The 25,012-nt window shown below is 37.8% G+C and overlaps 1 protein-coding gene across 2 annotated transcripts in view; it reads left to right on the top strand.

Annotated features, from left to right (window-relative positions):
• ARID4A (AT-rich interaction domain 4A) overlaps positions 1-25,012 on the top strand; it is a 50,334-nt gene that overhangs the window by 23,227 nt on the left and 2,095 nt on the right. Inside the window, exons 11-23 of one of the 2 annotated variants that reach the window (XM_064461040.1) lie at positions 1,450-1,616; positions 10,210-10,282; positions 12,830-12,924; positions 13,076-13,173; positions 14,672-14,900; positions 16,403-16,653; positions 18,548-18,745; positions 19,963-20,047; positions 20,229-20,361; positions 21,621-22,751; positions 22,943-23,047; positions 24,290-24,505; positions 24,723-24,869. In XM_064461040.1, coding sequence (XP_064317110.1) covers positions 1,450-1,616; positions 10,210-10,282; positions 12,830-12,924; positions 13,076-13,173; positions 14,672-14,900; positions 16,403-16,653; positions 18,548-18,745; positions 19,963-20,047; positions 20,229-20,361; positions 21,621-22,751; positions 22,943-23,047; positions 24,290-24,505; positions 24,723-24,869 — 2,928 coding nt within the window. Of the gene's footprint in view, positions 1-1,449; positions 1,617-10,209; positions 10,283-12,829; positions 12,925-13,075; positions 13,174-14,671; positions 14,901-16,402; positions 16,654-18,547; positions 18,746-19,962; positions 20,048-20,228; positions 20,431-21,620; positions 22,752-22,942; positions 23,048-24,289; positions 24,506-24,722; positions 24,870-25,012 lie in introns of both variants that reach the window. The other variant, XM_064461038.1, reaches the window with a different exon arrangement.

The raw sequence follows: 25,012 nt of genomic DNA, 5'->3' as shown, positions 1-25,012 counted from the left end.
AAGGTGTAACTTCACTACAACAGCCCGCCTGCGATTAATATGATTAACGTGATTTTGGGATGGATGGATGATGTGACTGCAATAATCCATCTTTTTAGTGAGCTTGTAAAAGGCGAGATTCTCACTTTAACTAATCCTTAAACTTTTAGTGTTGTTTGTCCCATTCAGACCTCAAAACACAAAATTTGTTCAGAAGAAATATTTGAAAGGTATTTATTAAAATTAAGTTAAAAGAAAAAACAAACCAAAAACAAAACAGCAACAAAAAAACCCCACTCAACAACAACAGTTCTTTCTGTTTGAGTTGTGGAACAGCTCTTTAACAAGTAAAGATTTAACATGATACTCACAAATGAGAGTTTGAGGTGGTTTTGATTGCTTTGTGTAATTCTTAATGATTTCACATATACTTTCTTCTTAATACCTGTTTCACAGTACAAGAACTTTAGAACAGCCAAAAAAAAAAGATCAAATGCTAGGTTTAAGACAAAATGAATAAAGGGTTTTGGGGTTTTTTTTGTGCAGAATGTAATTGGGTTGTGACATGCAATGCCATGAGGGAATATTGTGGAACCAAAGGTAGTAATGGTTTCAAAAACTTCAGACAACTTGCTGGAGGTTACTCTATCAGCAGCTATTAAAAACTGGTACCTTTTCTTCTCCAGGAGCACTGTGAATGGTTCATTGCAATATGTCCCTCTTTTGGGTATTCTTCTGATTCCTCTTTATTAAAGTTTTTTATTGTGTCTGGGGGACATGTTTTGGTGTTATCTGGGTTTGTTTTGCTTTGTTTCCCCCCTTGGAGCACCTCTTCAAGGAAAAGAATTTGAGGTATTCCCATTGTACCAGTGTGACTTCTCCCTGTTCCATCACTCCCTTTTTCATTAGTGTATTTTTCCCTCTGTTCCAAACATGTGTAACATCTCTTTAGGCAGTGCTCTTAAACAAAGCATTTGCTTTTTTTTTTGCTATCTAATCTTTAAGACATGAAGATATTTTGAATATGGTACTTGATCTTACTGATGTGTTTGCTTTTTTTAAATACCTTTATTACAGCATTTGTCTCTTCCATACAGAAACAGTTAACAGCTGCATAGAATATATATGGATAAGTATAGCTGCTTATCTTTGGCACTGTTCATGTACATAGGTGTAAATCTTAGTCATGTTCATAGGGACCTATGCCTAGAAAACAACTGGATGTGGTGTGTGGGATGGATATTCTCAACTCTAAACTCCATGAGCTGCCGACACTCAATTTTTAAAGTTCGACAATGTCTAAATGTAAAGTGTGTAAACGGAGTGTTTGACGCTGAAGTATCTATTTTATTACTTAATTTTTGGTTTAAGTGTGCATTTTGATTTACAAGAAGGTGAAAAGGAAATTAAAAATGCTTTGTGATTGTGGATACTGCAGTTGAGGTAAAACCAGGGCCCTTTCTTCTGTAGGGCTACAGGAGGCAAGCACGTTTCTCAACACAAAAGGTGTTCCTCGGAACTGGAAAATGGACATAAGTGAAATTCTGGAGTCCTCTAGCAGCGATGAGGAAGATGGAGCTGCTGCAGAAACTGATGAAGAGGAAGAAAAAAGGGAAGAGAAAACTGAAGAAGTAGTGGTAAGTCTGGGCACTTTCAGTTATTCTCCAAAGATAAGTGAGTAACTTGTGTGCCTGAAGATCCTGCACTTTCCAACAGTTTACGCGCAGATATACAGTACTCACTTCTCAAGGTCTTTTCAGACCTGTTCATCTTCCCTTTGCTACAGCCACCTTTGTCAGGGTTTGTGAGCAGTGGCAGATTGCCTCCTATTATCCAGTGCAGATGTTGGAGCCAAATGTCAGAAATGAAGAATTCAAGGCAGAGAAGAGTGACAGAATCTGGGTCAGAAGGAGAAACGTAACAAAAAGAAATATGCTGAGCCTAAGAGTAGTAATCCAACCTTAAATAAAAGTGTCTTTGTATTTTTCTTTTGTACTTTATATGTAGCTTAGATAAAGAGTAACTTGTTTCTGAAAACAGTAGTTTGATTAAAATGAAAAGACAGACTATTAAAGCAAAAGCAGTAGGCTGTCCAAAAGTAAGAGCTGACGCATACTCATATATAATATGTGTATACTTATATACACTATACTAATTGTGTCTGTTAAAGCTATTCAGTGGCTAAGACCCTATTTAAGAGCAGTACAGGACTTACCTTTGGAAGCTTTAGGTTTTTCTTAACACCGGTGTTACTGGTCAGGAATCATAGGCTCATGCTACAACGTGGGTGGACTTTCTGTTTGGTATTTACAGTAAAATGCTCTTCTGCCTTGGAATACTTTGAGTGTCTCTTTTCCACAAATGTAGCTAGTTTCTTCCTGTCATCAAACCCGTATTTAGAGACTTTCCTTTTATTTTGGCTACCTGTTGTTAACCTGGATGTTGGGTGGGGGTGGGGGTGGGGGGTGGTGTTGGTTGGTTGGTTGTGGGATTTGTTTGGGGGGTTTTTTCTGTTTTTTTTTTCCGCGTCGCCTGGTTTTCACAATACGCTTGGAAATATGTCCTTCCTTTCTATAGGAAGAAACGCAAGTGCAGTTTTTCTCCTGAGGAAGGCTGAGCAGCGATTCCCCCCGGGCTCCCCCGCGGCCTGTGGGTCGGTCGGCCCGAGCGCGGAATGGCCGTTCTTCCGTGGAGGCGGCCTACAGCGTTGCCACGGCAACCGGCGGCTGGTCGGAAGCGCGCATGCGCGTCGGGGGGGGGGCGGACGCTGGCGCGGAGGCTTGGCTGGCGGCCAGGGGGAGGCTTGCCAGATGCTTTGAAATGGGCTGTCTCTTTTCTTTGCCTTTCATGTAATGTCTGGGGTGGCTTTTTTTATTATTATTATTTTTTTAATTTTTTTTTTTTAATATGGAAGAGAATGTAAGTAATGCCGTATAACTGCGGATGGCGTGCAGGGAGAGAGAAAGCCATTAAATATTTGGAAGTCAGGCTGAAATATGTCCAGGCAGTGGGCAGATTAGATAGAAAGGAAGTAAAACCATTTTACATTTGAAAGAATGCAGCTCCTAGGTAAGGATTCTGTGTTTTAATCTGTAATGTTAACATGGTTGATAAGAATGCGGATTTGACTTAGATTTCTGATCTGGGAACTGTCTGGTGGAGCATGCAGCCAGGGTAGATCTTTCCAGGTTAAAAAAAAAAAAAAAAAACAAAAGACAATAAGAATCTGTTTTTAGGTGTTAATTTTATGCCTTGATAACAGTGCTCTGGAAAATGGAGTGTATGTCTGTATGAGAGTAATGGTACGATTAGATAAATATAAGGATAAATGTGTGCAAAATATAAAATCCTCTGGGTTTTTTGCTCCGTTTGTGTGAAAAGGACTGAATAGGCCACATTTTGCAGGGTGTGAACTGTTGCAGTCTGTATTGGTCTGTTTGTATTAATGTTGGTTAAAATTGCGGAAGATCAGTCACTAAAAATTAAGGATTTCTATACTAGGTTTCTAGTATCCATTTTTAATATAATTTTTCATGGGTGTTGCATAAAAGTGCTGTATGTTTCAAACAAAGAAGGGGGGGGAGCTTGGTGGCTTAAAGAAAAAAAAAAAGGAAAGAGAAAAGGCATTCCTGTAAAAGAAATAGAGGCTATTTTTAAAGAATAATCTAAATGTAGAGTAGTAAAGCAAAGGATTCCAGACAGGTAGTTGTGCTGGTAGGAAAAGCTGTAGAATCCGTTATTTCCAGGTGACAAGTAGGCATGGAAAATAAGGTGAGCATCTTCATGCTGACAGTATGTAGCAGAGGATAGATATTAATCATTTTAGATTATGTCAGAGCAGAACTGTCATTTCAGCCCATTAAATCAAATTACCGATTCAACTGTTACAATATGTATTCTAATTGTGGGCCATGCTAGATATTACAATTGAGAGCATTTAGGGAATTTATCATAATTTTTTTTCTTTTCCCTTAGAAAGGTAGTAATACCAATTGCAGAAAGAATCGACGAGTGAGTGGTGTTGCCTTGTGTCTCAAATTTTGCATTTACATTTTTGTAGAGTTTCTCCTTTATTTATGAAGGTCAAAACAGCTTCTGTCCATCCTCTGCCGGAATATTCTCAGTGGACCTTTCGGTTTAGACCTGCAAATTGTTATATTACTGGAGATGGGAGGGAGATTTGAAAAATTTATCTCTTCCCCCCCCCCCCGGCCCCCGTCTTCTGAAATGCACGGCAGCTTTGCTGTCAAGGCCTGCCCAGCTGCTGACCAGGCATGACAGGCCTTCATTAAATCGATCGAATGGACACAGACCTACTTAATATATAATGAGAGTGTAAAGTTAGTCAGAAGAGTCTTAATTCTGGGAAGGGAAAGGATCCTATTTTTCTGAAACAGGATCTTTTATAATGATAATGGAGCAGAGAGACCTACTGTAGCTGGTGATAATAGATCCTACCATTTTTCCAGTAGCTGGGTTAAAATCTGTAACTTTGTTTTGACAGAGACTGTCTTTCTAATTGTGCTGCCTTTCATGACATCTTAAGAGCATGGTAGGGTTGGTACAACAAGCTTTCCAGGCTTTACATGGTTTTTCTTTGATGTCTTTTGTAAGCTAAGGAGTGGGAGCCAATATGGTGGTGCCGAGATGCTAATTCTCCTCGTTGGTGGTAACTGAATTGATTGGTCCAGAGTTGACTACGAAGGAGGAAAATGTGCAAATGGCTTGTCATTGACTTTAACAGGGATTGAGTTACATCAAGTTGCTCAGCACATTCACGTTGTTGCATTTTTTGTGATAATTGCAGTATATGCTGCAACTCAGGATTACTTTTAATTCACAATCTGAGGTTTGAATACCAGAACAGATACTGCTTGTGTCACAAAAAGTGAAAAAATCAGGAGGAAAATAGGAAAAAAAACTGTATCAAATGAAAATTTAAAGAATCACGCACTTGGTTTGAATCCAGATAAAAATCTGGGTGTTGCTTTTGGTTCTTACTCAGTTTTCAATGTGTCAGAATAAGAGAATTAACTGTGTTTTGAGAGTACATTTGGCAGTTTAAAAATGCACTGCAGCTAAAAGGAATGAGAAAAATCTGCACTCCAGTATCTCCACATAGAAGTAGAAGCTTTTGGAACATTACCCAATTTTTGTTTTATTAAAAATCACGTTATACATATGCACTACTGTATTTGCTTGTATTTAAATTGTTCCGTCAGGGAAGAAATCATACCTATTTGTTTTTCAGGATTAAATAGTCAAATATTCCCCATTTTACCAGGGAACATGTAGGCAACATTTGGTTTTGCCTCTTCTCCCTGTAGGCCATTCAGATTCCAAACAATGCAAGATTTTAACATGCAGTTATTTGAAATATATTTTCAGTATGTGTTCTTAGTAGATACATTCACATAAGATCAGAAGAAAAGTAAGGAATTTGTTCATTAGAGTTTGAATTTTGCAAGTTTCAAAATGGTATCTTTTTATAATATCAAGAGCTGGAAAAAGGGATTTCTGTCTTACCTGTAGAATTGGTTATAATACCATCTTAGATAAGTTGGAAGGGTCTCTCAATGTCAAAACTTTAATAGTAGCTTCTTGTTCTTTCACTCCTCCCCCGCAGTTGAACATGCAAAAAATGTTCAGAAAAAAATTCTGACTAGCTTGGTCCCCATGCCTTTCATTGAAGAAAGAGTTGTAGCACCTCCAGGTGTATACTTAGAGGAATTTTCTCTTAGTCTTCATTTTGACAGTCACCTGAAGGATGTATCTGTAGTATGTTTAATAGTGTGCATTCATTTAAAGTATTGAGGGTTCTTGGATCACAACAGTGTTTTCCTGAACAGCGATTCTGTTTTGCCAGGCTCACATGATTAATTGTTACTACTTACCAGAAAAATCCATTTTCTTCGGGATATCAACAGCATCAAGAAACATCCATCAGAGCCGCTTTACATTGTTGAGCAGGAAAAATGCCAGAAGCATTTTATAATATACCTATTCTGCAAATAAGTAAGGGTTTCGGTTCTCATGATAAGTCATTGCCATGTATTTTATTAGCAGTAAGTTCATAAAGGAAGGTGAAGTATATGAAATCCATGATGTTTTTTAGGAGGCTTGAGATTCCTACAAATGATCAGTAGTCCCCTATTAAAATGTTCACATTTTGCTTCAAAGTAGTTCTCGTTCCCCATGTAGTCTTTTCTCTAAGCGACTGAGGGAGACCACATAAAATGGTACGTGAATCATCCATTTCTGTTGCAACCTATGTGTATTTTAAGATAACATTGAAAAAGCAGACTCTAAAAATTAAATACAGGAATACAGTAATTTCAAAGTTAATTAAGCATGGCATCCAGAAACAAGCGGTTTGTCTAGATATATTAATAAAATTAAGCCGCTGTGATGTGTAATATGCAGAATAGTCTTTAAAAAACAGCTAAACATCGATTAGCTAATCGTCCTTCTCGTGCATGCATGCATTTGTAGGAGTTTTGGCTACTGTGAAGCATGGCCTACATCATACCATGCGCAAGTGTTCTTTACAAAGACTTTCTTGCTCACAGTTCTGTGCTAACAGGCGGTCTCAGCGTATTCCTCAGAGGCGTGAAGAAGTTGCAAACTGAGGCACAGCTCTAAAGTGAGTCATTGTTGAAGATGGTTGAATTCCTGGTTCCTGTTGGTAGAAGTCAACATTTTAAGACCACTCTCATCTCAACGCAGTGTAAAGCTGTTAACTTGTTGCAATCAGTTTAATTCTTTTCATTTCCGTAATTAGTGTTCAAACTTGGCATCAGAAAGCAAATGTGCAAGTGATGAAAACGCATTTAAGTACTCTGAAGCAACAACATTATGTTAACTCTAATTCTGGCAGCTTGTCTTGATCATATCTGTTCTGAACTCCAAATCCTGTACACATTGTTCTTCCTCTTAGCTTGCATTTATTTCACAGAAGAGGTCATGGTATTGCCAGTCTATTAATAACATAGAAGGAAGATCTGTCCCTGGTACCTTAGCCCAGTATTGATTGAGTATATGGTGTACGTGTTTGTAAGTAGAGACTCATTCTTTGTTTTGTAAAATCAACTGTTTCATCCTTCGCGCTTCCACTCAGCTCTACAGGTTAGCATCCACAGAAGCTTTGACATCTTTCTGAGGAGTAAAAGATGACTTGGGATAACAGAGCTATTCTTGTGTAAAGTCATGCTACGGACAGAGGCAAAACTCACGGTGAATAAAGTGGCTTGAAACCAAACAAGCAAAGCCAGTTACAAGTTTTCTACAAGTTTCTGTGGGTTTTATGTTGTGCTTATTTGCTGGTGGTTGTTCTCCAGAATAATTTTACAGAATGCTTAAACACTGTTACTATTACTTGGAAGCCAATAAGAAAATGAGTTATGTCCCTTATCTGGAGATCCTGTGTTCATCGTTGATTTCATTGCTTTACTGTTTACAGTTATCTATAACTGATGTGGCCTGTTAGTCAGAATGGAGGAAAAAAGTCTCAAACCCATAAAATTTCAGCTTTTTAATTATAAGCTTAAAAGGGCATCTTGGAGATTTTTTTTTTTTTTAAATTAAATTCAGCCTCTTGCTCTGAAACAAACAAAAAAAATTGTGATGATGTATTTAGTTAGGGGTGTTGGATGAACAACAGAAAGGTCTCAATTTTGAACTCCTGCCACTGAAAAATTTCATATTGTTTTGCCCCTCTCTCGGACCTATCCTTACCTACAGTCTCCCTTCCTTCCAACATCTGTATAGGAAAAAAACGAAATGGAGAGACAGAACTCACTTAAGACTGATTTTGAACAATTGTCTCTGTGAACTTACTTATTCCCAGTCTAAAATGGGCATGGTGATCCTAGAGGTCTTTTCCAACCTTAATGATTCTATGATTCTATAAGTGCCTGGATAGAAGTGAGTTTTGGAGGGTAGCAGCACCCCTCCCGGTGCCTGCTGAAAGAGATGCTGGGACTTTTAGCTCTCCAGTCACTCACTGATGGTGATTGCAGGTTGTGGCATCAACACTTCTCAGGTGTTTTCTTCCCTTTGGGTGCAGATTTAAGGTTGCAGATAGAGCAGCTGAGATGATGGCTGATGCATCTAAAATAAAACTCAACTCTAAATCAGAACAGTAGACACTCATGGGTATTCATTATGTCTAGTTACAAATAGATAATGTTGACCTCTAATAAAAATCGATGTACCTTAAAGTTTCAGTAAGCATATCTGTGAGGGATTGTTCTTTCTCATTTTGTCCAGTAGCAAAAAAAGACTTTGAAGTAGCTGACACTTGACTTATTCCCTGGTGACAGTTATTCAGGTCTTATTCGAGTCAGCTCTCAGAAGGATTTGGTGCCTACTCTGGCATTGGTACCATGGTTCAGACTGTCTTTGTCAAGGGGTGGCAACCTACCTCATATACAATCAACAGGGAGAAGTAGGTACAGGATTCAGGATCTCTCTCGTAGGTGGGTGAATATTGCAGTCAGGTTTTATACCCTGGTCCTATATAAGTACGTAAGTGCTTTTAATCTTTTCTTTTTACTTTTCTCCAGCTGAAAATACTTGGTATCAGTGAAACGGTTAAAATTCTGTCTGCAAGGGTGCTATTTCTAACCTACATTTCTTGCTGTTCTGACCTACAGTTCTGGTTTGGCATTGTGCCTGCATAAAAGAAATGGTTTGAATTCAACTATTCAGAAATATTTCTGAATGTTTACTGTTATTAGATGTATTTAGTTTGCATGGTTTGAGTTGCATTGCCTTTAATCAGTAAACATTACAGTACACTGTAGAAATTTCTCGATCTTGAAGTTGGTTTGCAATCCAGATGGAGAGAAAAAAGCTGTGGTTTCTATAGCAATAATTCATTTTTTTAACCTGGAAGAACATAATAATTCTATAGATAACTCTTTTGCTTGTTTCAATCTCTATAATACGTAGTATGAACAAATGGTAACTGATGCTTTACAATGTTGTGATTATTCGATTTCCTCGAATTATTTCCCAAGAAAAAATAGGAAAATAAAAACCAGAGATTGTCTCTTCCTGATTGTAGGTGATCCCTGTTGGGCTTTGAAGGTCAGAATTCACTGAAGCAGGCAGGGCTGAAATTCATTCTGATGCTGGGCAGATTGCTTTCTCGTTAACAAGGCAGTAGCACGTACATTTATATTTCGCTGCCTGTCTTCCTGCCTTGAAGCTTAAAGTTTACAGAATGCAGAGACGACTGAAATTGAAATTGCTATTCTGGTTTCCTTCTGGAACTGCTTGTGACTTTTATGTTATTTTTAATAACGTAATGATAGGATTTTTTTTTCACGTACTGTACGTCTTTCTTTCAAGACAGCTGCGGTCTTCCTTGTGCAAACTGCGTTACCAGCAGTCCCTGTGATTGCCAGGCTGGCAGGAAGAAAGTGGCATGCGTAAAGCGTTGCAGGGAAGAGATTCTGCCCCCCCACCCCACCCCCTCAGTCTCTGCTGGCATCTCAGAATTCCATGAAGTCTACGTAGATACGTAGAAATTGTTTCCCTCCCCCTGACAAATGTACTTTATTTTCATGGTTTTCACCTGAATAAAATAAAATCTTTATTTCATACTGTGGAATGCTTACCATAAAGTTCATAAGTGTTTATCTCTGAGGATTTAAGTTGTAAAGATGAAACTAAGGAATTTATAATTTTGGAGATATGTGTTCAGGGAATTATGGAAATGACTCTGAAAGTGTTTCCAAATATGAGCTGAAATCAAGCATTGGAGCTTAATCACAAAACTAACAGTCTCTGGAGCATCAAAACCAGGAAAGGTTAGAGAAGGAATTGTTCTGCAACCTTAGCTATAGGTGGGGTAAGGAGGAGGAGTTAAACAAAAAAACCACAAACAAATGAACAAAAAAACCCAACAAAGTTCCTGTGAACTGCTTCAGTCTTGTGAATTACAGACCTTTTCTGTGTTAGAACAATATGTTAAGTATATTAGTGTGTTCATTTTGAGGATCACAGTTATATTCTTTCTGTCATTTCTGATGGAGCGTTTCCCTGACCTGCATTTTCTTTTTCCTGTTCCTGAGCAGCGCCCTTCAGTCTCCTGAGTAAATTTTGCTTTCTGCATATTTCACCATTTTATGGGTACAGGGCCAAATGGGAAGTGGTTTGGGTTTAGTTCTAAATTGTTATTTTGCATATTTCATGTTTTCATTATGACTGCATTTGTTTTCACAGCCTGAGGAAGAGCTTGATCCTGAAGAGAGGGACAACTTCCTCCAACAGCTTTACAAGTTTATGGAAGACAGAGGTAACATTGACTTTTTTTTTTTTTTTAATTTAATCTCTCGTCCACTTTTTTTAAATGGCTTTTAAAAATTGTTTTTAAATGTAATGGATGTTATTACAAGCCTGTTCTCATGTCAGTGAAGAAGGATAACAGCTAGTCTGGTGCAAGGAAAATGACTTTTACCCATTTTCACATGTGGCAGATCTGGTTCCAGTACTTTGAAGCACAGCGTACAAAGGAAACTCAAATCTTCCCTGAGGTGTTTTGTTTTTGTTTTGCTTTCACAAAACCTTTTTTATGCTAACAATCTCTCTTAAATAAGCTCTTGGTTGATTTCTTGTTGTGACAGCCATGGCTGGGAACTCTGCTGCTGTTACTCTCAGGCTGGAACCTGAGGAGGTTATTCATGGATGGTGAAACTCAACCAGCAGAGAATGGGAGATGTGCCATCTTCAAGTCTCCTTGCAGAACTGTCTTAATCATGTGCCGATGTAACAGTGATACTCACCTGAAGAGACAACTTAAAAGATTCTACTTTGTCCAGTAGCTAGAGCAAGAAAATAGCAAATTTTAAATGTTTTTCTTTACAGAATTAGGTGAGACTGTTATAAATTGGAATAGCTAAAGTCCTGGCATAAGATTTGTATTGAAGTGCATGCGCTGTGTATAGAGAGCAGGATATACCTGCTGGCTGGGGAGAACTGTTGTTGCATAAGCCATTCACATTGGTGGTTGTGATGAGACTGACACTAAAGTGGAAGGTTTTCTGTTCCTTGGCTGCAATCCTCCCCTCCTCCTTTTTCTTTTTTTTTTTTTTTTGAAGGATGTTTAAGCCTGGAAAGAGTTTAATCTTTTAAAGTATATTTGTTTTATTCATTTTACCCATGAACTTGCTATTTCAGTTCGAATACTGCGTTAATCCTGCAGTAACGTTGGTGGAGGCAGATTACAAGTGCAGCTACTGCCTTTTTACTTTTATTTTCCTTTCATTTTCCTTGACAAAAGTTACCTGAATTATATTTCTCTAGCAGCATCATAGTGCAGAAAATGTTGATGTACTTGAATTTGAAATAACCAGAGCTAAAAGTAAAATGTACAGTGCATGTAGTGTCTGAATATTTCCCCCTTTCTTTTTTACCTTGGGCTTTAAAACTGGGGGGGGGGACACGCACAAAGATGACAGGGAATCATGTTACTTTTGTAAAAGAGGTTCTACATCCCTATTGACAAGCTGTGTTCTAGTCCACAGAAACATAAAAAGAAGAGTTCCAAGTCTGTTCTGTATTGCCAGTTCTTATCATGGGTTTAGAAATCAATAGTGTTTTATAGCAGAGTGTACTGGAGTTTCATCCAGTATAATTTTCAGGCCTTCTGTGTATAACCAGCATTTCTGGAGAATAACCTGCCTTGGGGGAATAAGAGGCTATGTTGGGGGAAAAAAAATCCCTGTGCTGCTGGACTAACCCACAATTTTCTATCTTTTTTAGTAGCCTGGTTCTTTCCCCTTTTCTGTTTTCCTCCTTTCTCACTCTATTTTCTAAGCACTCTTGGCTACAAACCAAGTAGGGAGCAAGGCAGGGGCTCGTAGACGCAAAAGAAGACGACATTTGTGCACTGAATTTGAAGACTTAGTCCCCAGAAGCTATTCTTTAAGCTAGTATGTCAACAGAGCAATATAATGGGACGTTTTCAGGACTGGGTCTTTTCCCCTCCCTGTCCTTATAGCAAGATTTCTGTTCCCCACCAGATTTGTTCTACATTATGTTCTCTCAGTATGAATGTTTTGATTTGTGTAATCATGACAGTATTCCCAAAGTCCTATAAAATTACTTTCATGATTCTAAATGTAATTGCATGAAGGTGAAGGAAGATGAGAAGCAGCAGGGAAGAGGCTTGATATTCTTTCTTGCTGCTACAGGAGTACTGTCTACATATGCAGCCACTTGCCCCAAGCTACTTTTGGTTTCTGCTTTTGCAATTAATTATTGCTCTTTATATCATTGCCACTCATCTGATTTGAGTTCGTTCTTTTTCCTGGAACTGTCCTGAATCTTCACCTCCTGTTAGGTCTTTGTGCTTTTTCACGTTCTGACAATTTGCCTTTCGTGTATCTTTCTCTAATCCAACATCTCTGCTTCTTCCCCCTTCCTTTCAGACCACAGTGCTTCAAGTTAATCTCTTCACACATTGCTATATTCCAGCACTCATCAGGCGCTCTGTAGAGCTTGCCTGCAATTCTGGCCGCCCCTCCCGCTCAAGAGAGGAACAGAGGGAGGCAGCCGGTTGGATGGGGTTTATTGCACAAATCTGAAAAGGAGGTCAAGAAATCACAGTTATCAAGCAGCTGGTGCCCGTATGCTAATAAACCACCCAGAAATAACTGATGCATTCAAAAGAGGGTGAAGCCTTAATTGGTGGTTGGAAACTACTGACTTGTGACATATCTTAGAACTATTAAATGCGGATTTTAAAATGTAGGAAGATAGTAGTAATCAAATGTGTGCTAAAGGAGTGGAAAAAGCAGTTTTCTGTTCTTTGTGATAACTTCTTATTTCTGGTTTTATTTAGGTACTCCTATCAATAAACCACCTGTTCTGGGCTACAAGGACCTTAATCTCTTCAAACTTTTTAGACTGGTATATCAGCAGGGTGGGTGTGACAAAGTAAGTGTTGGATGTTTCCTGAACTAAATAAATCTACTCATTCTTAAAGGCTGTGGTTGTATCACACATGGAGGGCTGTGTTAAATATCGTTCCTTAATGTTGTTGGTTAACAAAACCTGAAAACTTCCCTTTTTTCTTTTTTTCCCAAAGATTGAGAGTGGTGCTGTATGGAAGCAAATTTATATGGACCTTGGCATTCCTATTTTGAACTCTGCTGCTTCCTACAATGTAAAAACTGCTTATAGAAAGTAAGTTCTCATATTGTGTAATGGTGAAAACATTTTTCCTTCTTTTTTTTTTCAGTAGCATGTACAATATTTTAGCAATTTTTAATAGTTTAGTGAAACAGTAGTTGACATTCTTCAGTTAATGAACAGTTCTGAGCATTTTCCAGTGCTGAGGATTGAAACGGTGGAAGAAAGGATGGAGTGCTCAGGGCTGCATAAGTTCCTGTTGCTCTAATACATTAGAATTCTGCTTGTTTTCTTATCAAGAAGTATTCACGTTCAGCATGTGATGATGGTATTTCAGAGTACGACAATGAAATTTATTAAAAAAGCTTTGGCGAAAAAAAGCTTTGCAGTTCATGGTGATTAACAAGAACGGACTCTGTCCTCGGTCTGTAGATGATACATGCAGTGAGGAGAATTTTATAACAGTTTCTTTAACTTTTTGAAAAATGTTGGTAGACATGTTTCAGATTGCATATTTAAATATCATCGTGGAATCTGTAGAATAATGGCTTTAGGGCATAACTATGTACATTGCTATGGTGGATGTGACAGTATTAAGTAGTAAAATCACCACTTGTATTGAAAAAAATGCACAAATTTTTTATTCTGACCCTTGGTTTTCAGATGTGTTTTCACTTTTGAAATGGAAACCTTTTAGGAATTAAACTTTTCAAGCTCATTTTCTAAATAAAAATTAAATTTATCTCTCCTCCTGGAATTTTGACAAGAAATAATTGGGCTTTTTGAGTAAAAGAGAAGAATGAGGTTCTCTTGACTCAAACCTAAGGAAATTTGGCTGATTGAATAGGGATGGCTAATGACTCAGCTCATGTTAATGTTGATGAAGATGAGAATACTCAGACTACCTTCAGTGGGATTTGCACTGGGCATATATTTAAGGTCTGTATTTTACAGAGAAGAGTATTTATCATAAAAAGAGTGATTGGTAAGTATGTACCAGGTTGCTGTTACAGTGGAAATAATTATGTTGTATGGACATATGATAGTACGTTGTAACTTGCATGTTTATTCTTTGAGGAATATGCTAGTTCGTATTTCTCTCACCTATAACTGGATTAGATTGCACACGCAGGTAGTTACCAGAGAACAAGCTGGTGCATGGCAATTTGTTACGCTGTGGTAACTCGTTGGTAAGCCCGTATCCTAAGACGAGGCTGATTTTAGCTGTCACTGTGCATTTGCAAAACAGCGTACATGTTCTTAGGCTTTACTGTCATGAATTCTTAAGTGGACGGGGACAAAGTTAAATTTGTGGGAAGCACCTGCGTGTATTCTTTCTCACCATTTGACTTGTGTGCATAATTGTTTCATTTCAAAATCTTCATGGCTTTTTATTTTTTGTTTATTGGGGGTTCTTTTTTGTTGTTGTTTGTTTGTTTTCTGAAGTTACTGCTTCTCTTGGTTTTCTGTGCGCAGGAAAATAGGTTGTATGCACTTCAATAAATAGAAAATAAACCATGAAATATAAATGGAAATTTATTTGTATCTATAGGTATCTTTATGGTTTTGAAGAGTACTGCCGTTCTGCAAACATTCAGTTTAGGACCATCCATCACAATGAACCAAAAGTGGTAGAAGACGTACAGAAACACGTGGAACCAATGGAGGAAAGTGTAAAAGAGGAACAAAAAATGCCCCCAACAGAAGTTAAAAAAGAAGCAGAAGAAAATTATTCCAGCAGTGAAAGTGAAAAAGAAGAAATAGAACTAAGATCCCCAAGGGTAAGTGGTGTGGACTGATTTCTATTTAGTACTTAACAAAAGCTCTTTGTATAGTGAACAGTGTACATAATGAGTTTTCCCTTGTGGAGTGATTGTACGTTTGAATTAGCATACTTGTATGAGCCTAAAACACAGTTCTGTGAATGCAGAGTTGGTGTTAGCTGTTAATTATGGTCTACCTGTGGACAGAATCAGTTTTGAGTATTTCTTCACATTATAAACCATCCATGAGATTTGTTCAGGCTATGTTGGATGTCAGACATGTTTTGATTCAGGGAGGGCTTGAGAGCTACTGAGAGCTGTGTATCAGCAGGATGGTCTTGGTTGCGGGTGAGAATTTCCACAGGCACATGGAACCTGGAGCTTTCTGGCAAGAAGCAGGACTATAAAGAGACTGCTACAGCTTTAAGAATCAAAGAAAGATGCATTCCTCTGAGTTGGTTTTTATCTATCTGTGAATAAAACACTGCAATTTTAGAGTATGTAGACAAAAGCAGAGGGAGCAACACTTAAGTTTTGTCCTCCTTTCTATGCTGTGGTTTATCCAAGCTGTATCAGCCTTAATGAACTTCCTGGAATGACACTAGCTCTGTTCTTAGTTTGTTCTTTTTTTGTTGTTTTTGGAGAAAACTGTTGAGAGGATAAAGGAATGGAAGAATTTTTTGTCTTTTTTATCATTGTCTATGTTAATTTGTTATTATGTAAATATTATTTGATATATAAAATGTATTTTATAACTTCATTAATCCAATCAACAGCTATCTATTTATGAATTATTATTTTTACAAAGTATTTACCATTGTACTACTGTGAATTTTCATTATTATAGTGCCTTCATTACTGTTGTCTTTGAACAGTCTCCAAATAATTAATCTTGCATTCATAACGTGTTTTAAATGTTCTGATTACAAAGCAATGACTTGATAAAGAGGCTTTTAATGGCAAAATGATGAACCTGTACTATATCCCCAAGTTACCAGTCGCAGATAGTCCCAGGCAGCAGTTGTCTGGCTACTCAAAGCACCCTTTAAAAATGTGATACTTAGGGATTTTCTAAAGCTGACAAATTTCTGTCTGTGAAATCAACAGGTGTCTGTCAGGATTGAAGTGCTGAATGGAAGATGCCTTCTCTCAGTAATCCTATACAAGCACATTAATTAATGGTATTGCTGTACTTGAGCAAGGAATTTTGGCCCTTACTATCAGGACAACAGACCTCACAAGTCTCCGTGAATGTCCTGAAATCCTCCAGAAGTTAATCAGAAGCTCGTCCCCTTTATTCCAAACCAAGCAGAATGTCTTTTATTTTGGTTTTTTTTTTTTCCCCTCAATAAAAGACTTCAAGTTACTATCTTAAGATTTTAGAATATTTTGCTTTTTGGTGTTACCTCCAGCCTTTCTTCTGTACAGGAATAGTATGTTTCACTTCCAACTGAGATTTGGAGAGGCAGTACAGAGAACAAATGACAGGAGTCACTAAACAGATCTTATTTCTGTTCTAGGGACGAAGACGACTTGCCCGTGATACAACCCCTGCTAAAAAAGATAGCGAAGAGGATAAAACACAAGACAAATTAAAAGACAGTAACAAAGAAAACAAAGATCTAGAGGAAACACCTGAAAATGCAGAAAAGAAAGAAAATGAAACTCCACCAGGGAGAAAAACTACACCAAAGCAAAAAGAGAAAAAAACTAAAAAACAGGAGGATTCTGATAAAGAGTCAGACGAAGAGGAAGAGAGGCAGAGGGAGAGGTAAACATTAACTTGTATCACCTTCTTACAAGTATGTCCATGTCGTGACTGAGCCATACTCCAAGCAGCAGTATACACAGAATTGGAGAGCTGACCAGTTCTAAAATGTGGAAGTTGAGAACCTAATTGACTCAGCCAGATAGGAAATGGACGATTTTATTTTAAGTCTGTAGAGTCTACTGTTCTTTATGGAAGCATCTTTTTCTAGTAGATGCCAGGCAGTGTTTTTCACTTTCATTTTCTCGAAGGCCTCACCAAGGTTATGCTGATGTTTTATCACACTAGTACATACAGACACCAAGTAGACCAGGCTCTAAGTGTGGCAGGTGCTGTACGGATGGTGAGCAACTGTTTGGGCAGACTGTTCTGAAGCATAAATGGAAAAGAGAGACCCTCTTCTCCCATGCTTTGGCTTAAGTGTTCAGCGATGGCTGGGGAACCTACAGCTTGCTTGGTTTTACTGTTCCTTGATGCTTGTAGGCAGGCAGGAAAGGGATCAGCTACTAAAGCAAAGGAAAAGGAAAGAGGGAGTATGAATGAAACCCAGAGGTAGGTTGAAGAGGAGGGGATGGAGAGACATGGAAGGGCAAAGGGAAAAGAGCATCCGGAGACTAAGCTTGGCAAGTTGAGTTAGATTTGTAGTCCTGATTACAAACGAATTCTGAGCAGGTGACTAATTTATTGCCCGAGTAGACCTTCTCTCAGCGAACTTTGGCTGTGGCCAAGGGCAGTGCCGTACTTGTTTCAGCTGGCTTTCCTATCTTGTTTTTCTTGTCCTTGTGGCTAAGTTGTGTGGACACAAGTTGATACTGAATAAAGCCTGATAGGAGTATTGCAGATTTTCTTCTAAAAGAGCTGTGGGGAGTGGGAACAACACACAACTATTTTAAAGAAGGTGTCACTGTGCTGTCAAAAAAAACCACAACAAGTCTTGCAGTGCACCATAGCATGCAGAAATGCCTCAAATGAAGGTTCAGTGTGGGTGTGCAGCAGGTTGCAGAGGTATGCCAGATGACTAAGGCATCAAAGACTTTGAAGTGGTGCAGATGGTGCTTCTCATCTTTCTTTTAATTGTTTGCCACAAGAAGATAGTTCATCTTTCACTGAAGGCTAGCAAATCTATCTCGTTAAAAGCAAACCCATAGTCTTGTTCAGTATTTTCTTTCTTGGTGAAATTTTTGTAGTGTAACTTTTGCATTACGCTGAAGTCACCCTAAAAAAGGAGAACTATAGATAAAAATAGGTTAGATTGTAAGTCTTGAAAATATGTTTAAATAGAATGTCTATTCGGTATAGCTAAGAAGAGGTAAATATAGCTACTAAGAGCTACATAGACACTTTTAATCTTGGTTAAATGTGGTTGTAGTCAGCTTTTTTTTCACTGGAATGGTGTTTGTATCCATGTGAGGATCACTGTGGTGGTGATTCAGAGTTACTATGTGCACTGGTAGTAAGCTGCAGCCTGTTAAGCAAACTAGAAGAAAGATTTTTTTTTTTAAACATAGTTTGTCAAAATCAAGTCTATTTTAAAAACTGAAACTAGTATTTCATGTCTTATTTAGGAGCCAAATAATGAGTTAACTTATTCCTCTTCTTGTAATATCAAAATATGAATTAAAAAATCTTTACGCTTTGAGGTAGTTTTACACCTAATAAATTGTGTTTAATATATCATTTTTCTGGATATTTTTGGCACTTACCCCTATTCCCTCTACATCCTGTTTTCGACTTAAAAAGCTGTGTCCAAGTGAGCTTTGGAGGCAGTGCAGGATGCAGAAAATGAGAAAAAAAATGTTGTTGCAGCCTTTTTTCTTTTGTAGTAGCTTGGTTACAGTAGTTAAATGTTAAAACTTTGTCATTAATTAGTGGGCATTTCAAATACACTTTACTGCAGGGAGGAAACTGAGAACAAAGGAGAATCAGAAGGTGAAGAGGATGAGGAGGACGCAGAACCCTGCCTGACTGGAACCAAAGTGAAAGTAAAATATGGACGTGGGAAGACTCAGAAGATTTATGAAGCCAGTATTAAAAGCACAGAAATTGATGATGGAGAGGTTTTATATTTAGTTCATTACTATGGTTGGAATGTAAGGTGAGGAGAACAAATTGCCTTTCATTTCTTTGTTAAAAGGATTATTTGCAAAAGGATTTTTGTTTTAAGAGGAAAATAAATAATTAGTGATGGCTTTGAATTGAATTATCAACATGACAACAGGATCTGACTCTTACGTATTTTGATCTTAATTGTTTTGTTTGTGGTATGACACTATTGCACTGAAATCTCAGAATATACTTACTTGTATGTTTCCAAGTTTCCATCCTGCTTAAAGTGTGTAATCCTCGCCCCTCACAGGAGTGTCGCTGTAATTTATTGTGTCAGCTGTGTTGGCAGCATGAGACTGTTGTTTAAGGGAGTCACTGATAATGGTGAAGATATCTACAATTAAGAGTATCAAGCACTAAAATTTTGGCAACAAAATTTATTCTTGTATTCAAAGTTAACTGTGATTTACAGAGAACGGTTGTTACGTGTAGAGAGGGCTAAGCAACAAAGAATTACAGAAAAAAATTAATCAAATGCTTGTCTTGGCAGCCATGCTTTATATTCAATGCTGCTGTAGAAATGGATTTTTTTTTTGGTTGTTGTGAAGAGCATTGTGGTTGTCTGTGTAAACAAAAATAGCACAAAATCGGAAAATTTTTAAAATACAACACTTCTGTTATATAACTTGAGACATGCCAAAGCCACATTTTTCTAAGTAAACTAAGCAAATTTCTTTATGTGGCTACACTAAGTTTATTTGTGTTGGGGTATCCCCCCAATACTTACATGTGTTCTTTCTGTTAGTAACTCAGGAAATTTTGAGGAGCAATAGTAGTGTGTCTGCGCTTTTCAGAATCTCATACAGTTTGTTGCTATAATGTAAAAACTTTCCCTTTTTTTTTTTTTTTTTTTTTTAAAAAAAAGGTGTATTTTACTGTTGACATACGGTGTGGTGAAAACTGACTTTTATATATCATGTGAAATGACTGACAAGCTTTATAGCTGACTGAGTCCCCTGACTTCTAGTGCTTTGCCAGCAAGAGACAGGAAGTTTGCACTTCCATTCCCCCATCCCATAACTTTTTTTATGTGTTAGAAATGTAATTCCTCTTTCTAATGCCAGATACTGCATGTGTTTGTAAACATATGCTCCGCTTTCTTACCTCTCCTTAATACATGCTTCCTCTAACTCAATCTTCTAATCCTCATATTGCAAACAATTTCTTTATAAGCAGTAATAACATTTTGCTGCTTTTTACTTTCAGATATGATGAATGGGTGAAAGCTGATCGGATTATCTGGCCTGTGGACAAAGGAGGACCAAAGAGAAAACAGAAGAAAAAAACAAAAGTAATGGTTATTTCCATAAGTGTCGTCTTGTAAAATACTTACAACTCTCACTGCTTCTTTTCCTATTCTTTCCTATTCAGTCCACAGTCTAGATTTTTAATAGAAGTGTAGAGCAATAGGAGAAAAGGTTTGATGATCAGCAATGAAACATATTAATAAAAATCCTTTTCCCCTCCCTCAGAACAAAGAGGACAGTGAAAAGGATGAGAAGAAGGATGAGGAGAAACAGAAATCAAAGCGTGGGCGACCCCCTCTGAAATCTACTCTTCCAGCAAACACATCTTGCAGTTTATCCAAAACACCTAATAGTGAAGGTAAATCAGGAGCCAGAAGTGCACGGAACAACTTGTCAGATTCCTCACCATTACCAAATGGAACAGAAGGTACATCTGGTGCACTCGTGTCCTGGCATGGAAGTGCATGTAAACAGTGATGTAATGCGGTGCATTAATATGACAACTTCAGTGAACACAGTGCTGTCAGCAGCTTTGAAGCCCTACTTATCCATTCAGTGTTCCAGCAATATAACAAAACACATTTTTGGCACAGATCTTACTCTGTAAAATTTAATACTTTTGATTTTGATTGTAGCGATGCTTCACAGGCAGACGAGACGTAGCTCAGGAATGTTTGATTCTGAGAGAGGATCAAACAGCGAGTGATCTCAGTCCTGTGTGTGCTTCTGAGGTTTTTTCAGTACCTTTTAGAAAAGAGGTTTGATTTTTATTTTTCACTTTGTCCTTTTTTTTTCCTTCCTCCATATGAGTTTTACTGAGGAAGTAGTTGAGCTGACACTGCTGAGGAGCACAGCTTGCTCAGAGAAGAGCTATGGCGTGGAAATGACTGTGCAAGTCATTCCATATTCTTTAGCCAGAGCATTTCAGTCCTAATCTTGAACAGACCAAATCTAGTGGTGTAATGACAGTCTTTACTGTGGTAATTAAGTCCTCAACCTCAGTACTACATCATCCAGCAGAGCTGTTAATTATAGACAAATGACAGCAATATTTTTGGTATTCCTAAATCTCTGAACAAGAACTGAAGTGAAATCACTGTCTCCTTTTAGTACAAGTCCCTGAATAATCTTCTGGTAATGTAACAATGCTTGCTCTGGGTATGGTGTGTGATTTGTAAATAGCTCGGCAATGAAATGTATGTGGTGTGGAAAGGGGGGTTTTTTTGTGATTTTTTTTTTTTCCTTTTTGGGGTGCATGGAGGGGAGGAAGGTTGGTTTTTGTTCTTGTAACGTCAGGTGGAGAAGGCGTTATGCCCAGGTAAATCATGGGAGTCTGTATAAGTATTGTTGCTACTGTAAACTGTAATTTTTTTATATTGGCTTACTTGGGAAATAGTAGAAGTACCACAATTATTGTAGTGTCATAAAAATTTTGAGTAAAAATCAACTGTAATAAGTCCATTGAATAACACAGAATTTTTAAGTTTGAAATTGTTTATTGTAAACTGATGTTAATACCATAGATTACTGGCAAAATGTTTTTCTGTGGCTGAAATAAGAAAATGTGCTGAAATTGATGTATATGGGGGCTTTTTCCTTTTTAAAATTTTTTTGCAGACTCTGGCTCCTCTGACAGTGAAGCAGATGAATCATCTGAAAAGAATTTGAATGAAGAATTTTCTCCAGAAACTTCAGAACTGGAAAAAAGTGAAAAACTACATGATGAGAAGCTAGATGAAGAAAACCCAAAGATTCCTCATGCATTGAAAGAAAATGACAGGACTCAAGTACAGCCGTTAGAAACACTGAAACTGGAAGTTGAAGAAAGTGAACAAATTGTTCAGATTTTTGGAAATAAAACAGAACAAATCGAAGAAATCAAAAGAGAGGCTGAAAAATCACCTAAAGGAAAAGGGAGGAGGAGCAAGACAAAAGATCCCTGTTTAGAGAATGCAAAGATTGCACCAGGAAGCCAAGAAGAGGTGGCAAATGAATCTCTTACAGAACCTGAAAGATTAGAGATGTCTTCCTTGGACTGTAAAGAGATTTCCAGCACTACTGAAAGTGAAACAGAACCTTCTACAAAAGATAAGAAGCTTTTGAAAAGGAAAACTTTGGAGCAGGCGTCACCTGAGAAGAGGAATCGACGAGAGAGTGAGATGGAAGTGCCAAATATCGTATCTGAAGAGAGGACCAATGAATGTACTGGAGCAGAGGAATGTAGAGGGCTGAATGCTGAAGAGTCCCTCAGGACTGAAAATGAGGAAATGCCATCCCTGGTGGCAGAATCGGTTCAGCACGGTCAAGAGCTGAGGAATGAGAACTTTGAATGTCCATCTGAAGAAAATGAGAATATTCCCTTAAAAGATGAGGATGATGCAATGCCTCAGATTGGTCCTGAAACTTTGCTCTGCCACGAAGTAGACTTGGATGACTTGGATGAAAAGGAGAAGAGCAGTAATGAGGACGCAATATTGGAAAAGCCAGACCCTAATGCTTCAAATTCAAATCCATCTGCCTTACCCCCTGCTGTCCAGTCGGGCTTTTCAGTGGCTTCACCTCTTACTCTTAGCCAGGATGAATCCCGCAGTATCAAGAGCGAAAGTGACATGACTATTGAAGTCGACAGCGTGGCAGAAGAGTCTCAAGAAGGTCTCTGTGAAAGCGAGTCTGCTAATGGATTTGAAGCCAGTACTATGTCAAGCAATTGTGGCATAGCCATGCAAGAGAGAGAGATCGGAGAGAAAGGTGAGCGCTTCCTGTGAAAAGTCATTCTCTGCTGCCGCGATTCCTGAAGTCGTCTTAAGGCTGGTGGTACTTTGCTAAAAATGACTGGTTTGTTTTGTCTTCTGCTTTTGAATTTCTTTGTCGCTTATGAAAAAAGCTTGTTAGTAGCAGAAGTGTTTGAGGTGTCTTCTCTTTTCTTTCTTCTCATTTAGGTCAAAAAAGACCCAGTGATAGCAATAGTGGAACACTGGCTAAAAAACAAAAGCGTACTCCAAAGCGAACAAGTGCTGCAGCCAAAAATGAGAAGAACGGAACAGGTACATTCCTGGGGCGGGGAGAGGGGGAAGGTTATGCTGACCTATAAATATGTGTAAGGGCCCACTGTCCTCACTGTTACCCGCTATTTCTGTTGGATGAGACTTCCTTTTCAGGGCTTTTCATTATTATTCATCATTATTACTGGCTGATAAACAGAAGCAACTTACCAGCTTCGTGATAGCAGTGTTACTGAGAAAACTCTTGGCTATTTTTAATTACTTCATCAGAGAAAACTTTTAATAACTGTGTGTATTTGCAGTTACAAAATATTTACAATTATGTTGGTTTTTGTATATTGGGTTGGTTATGATTCTGGGAGAGGGGAACTCCTGAATAGAAGCATCCCCTGTGAAGTCTTCCGATAGGTTTTTCTCTTGGGGGAAAAGTGCGTTTATGAAGTACAGAAAAAATGTTTGATGCTAAAGAATAACTTCTCAGTGAGAGGAATCTTGTGTGTTTTTATCTCAAGTATGTGACTATCTTTTAACTTGGTACAGAAATCTGGATTTTTGTGTTTCTGCAGCTCATTTTTGGTGATCATTGTATTGAATGGGTCAGTATCTTTAAGCCCTGTGGCAGCAGTGTTAGAGCTTTTAAATATCAAACTAAAATATTAATTACCTGATATACAATATTCAGACATCTTTACCATGCTCGTGTAAAACTTGGCAGTTATTGTGGAAATCCAAAATATTCGCATATATCAGCTGGTAATTTTCTGTTACTTGTTAAAGCTTTTATGCTTTTAGTCATATTTCAGAACTGTTCCTTTAGGTGTGTAAAGCAATTTTTGGTAAATATACACAACCATGTGCTACCTACCTATACTAGTACAGTTTTAATCTTTTAAAAAGGGATTCTAGTGTCTGCTTTATATTAGAACCCCAAATACGTAACTTAAGATAGTTTATCAGTGCTCTAATATTTGTATTTTATATAAGCTGCTTTATTGCTTCTGTGAAAAAAAAAAATCGGCTACTGTTTTTTAACTGAAGGCCTGGTCAGCCTGTGACTTCTCCTGCGTTAACGATCAGTACACTTGAGAGTTCAGTGCATGTTGTGTCTGATAAGATTATATACACTGACTCTGATAATGGTTTTTCTTGTCTGCATTCTGGGATCTTCTGCGCAAGCAGGAGTTTTTGCTTAATCTTTCTGACTATAACTACAACTTTTAAAATGTATGGGGTTTTTTGTTTTGGTTTTTTTTTCCAAGTCCAAATACATTTCTCTTCCTGCAGGGCAAAGTAGTGACAGTGAAGACCTTCCTGTCCTGGACAGTTCAAGTAAATGTACTCCTGTAAAACACTTAAATGCATCCAAACCACAAAAGATTTCTCGATCACCTGCAAGAGTGATTTCACCTCACATCAAAGATGGAGAGAAGGATAAACACAGAGAAAAACACCACCACCAGAATGCTTCACCTCGAGTATACAAATGGAGTTTTCAGCTCAGTAAGAATTCTTTAAGTGACTTGATTAGAGGGAATTTACAAGAAAATTTGTTCTGAAAGAAAAATGTACAAATTTGGGGGTTCTAAATTAGGTATGTGCCTTTTATGGCATAGTTATGGAAGTGTGTTATCTTTCATGCTGCAATTTCTATACTCTTAAGAATTGCATTTGTTTAAAGTCACGTGGATGAAGCTATTTTTTTCTTCTCACTTTTAAGATGAACTAGACAATATGAGCAGCACTGAAAGGATCTCCTTCTTACAAGAAAAACTACAGGAAATACGAAAATACTACATGTCCTTGAAGTCAGAGGTAGCAACCATAGACAGGAGAAGAAAACGATTAAAAAAGAAAGACAGAGAAGGTAACTTCCAGATTTGTTTATGCTTCCTATAAGAAATTAATTTTATTGAAAATACATAACTCTAAGCAATTTGAGTTCAATTGACAGTATTTTTGGGGAAAAAAAAGTGTTATTGCTGTTTGTATGTATACATATTTAGAAAG

Source organism: Phalacrocorax carbo, chromosome 9 (assembly GCF_963921805.1).
Source record: "Phalacrocorax carbo chromosome 9, bPhaCar2.1, whole genome shotgun sequence".
NCBI lineage: Eukaryota > Metazoa > Chordata > Aves > Suliformes > Phalacrocoracidae > Phalacrocorax > Phalacrocorax carbo.
The sequence above is the reverse complement of the archived record's forward strand: the minus strand, read 5'-3'. Positions and strand labels throughout refer to the sequence as shown.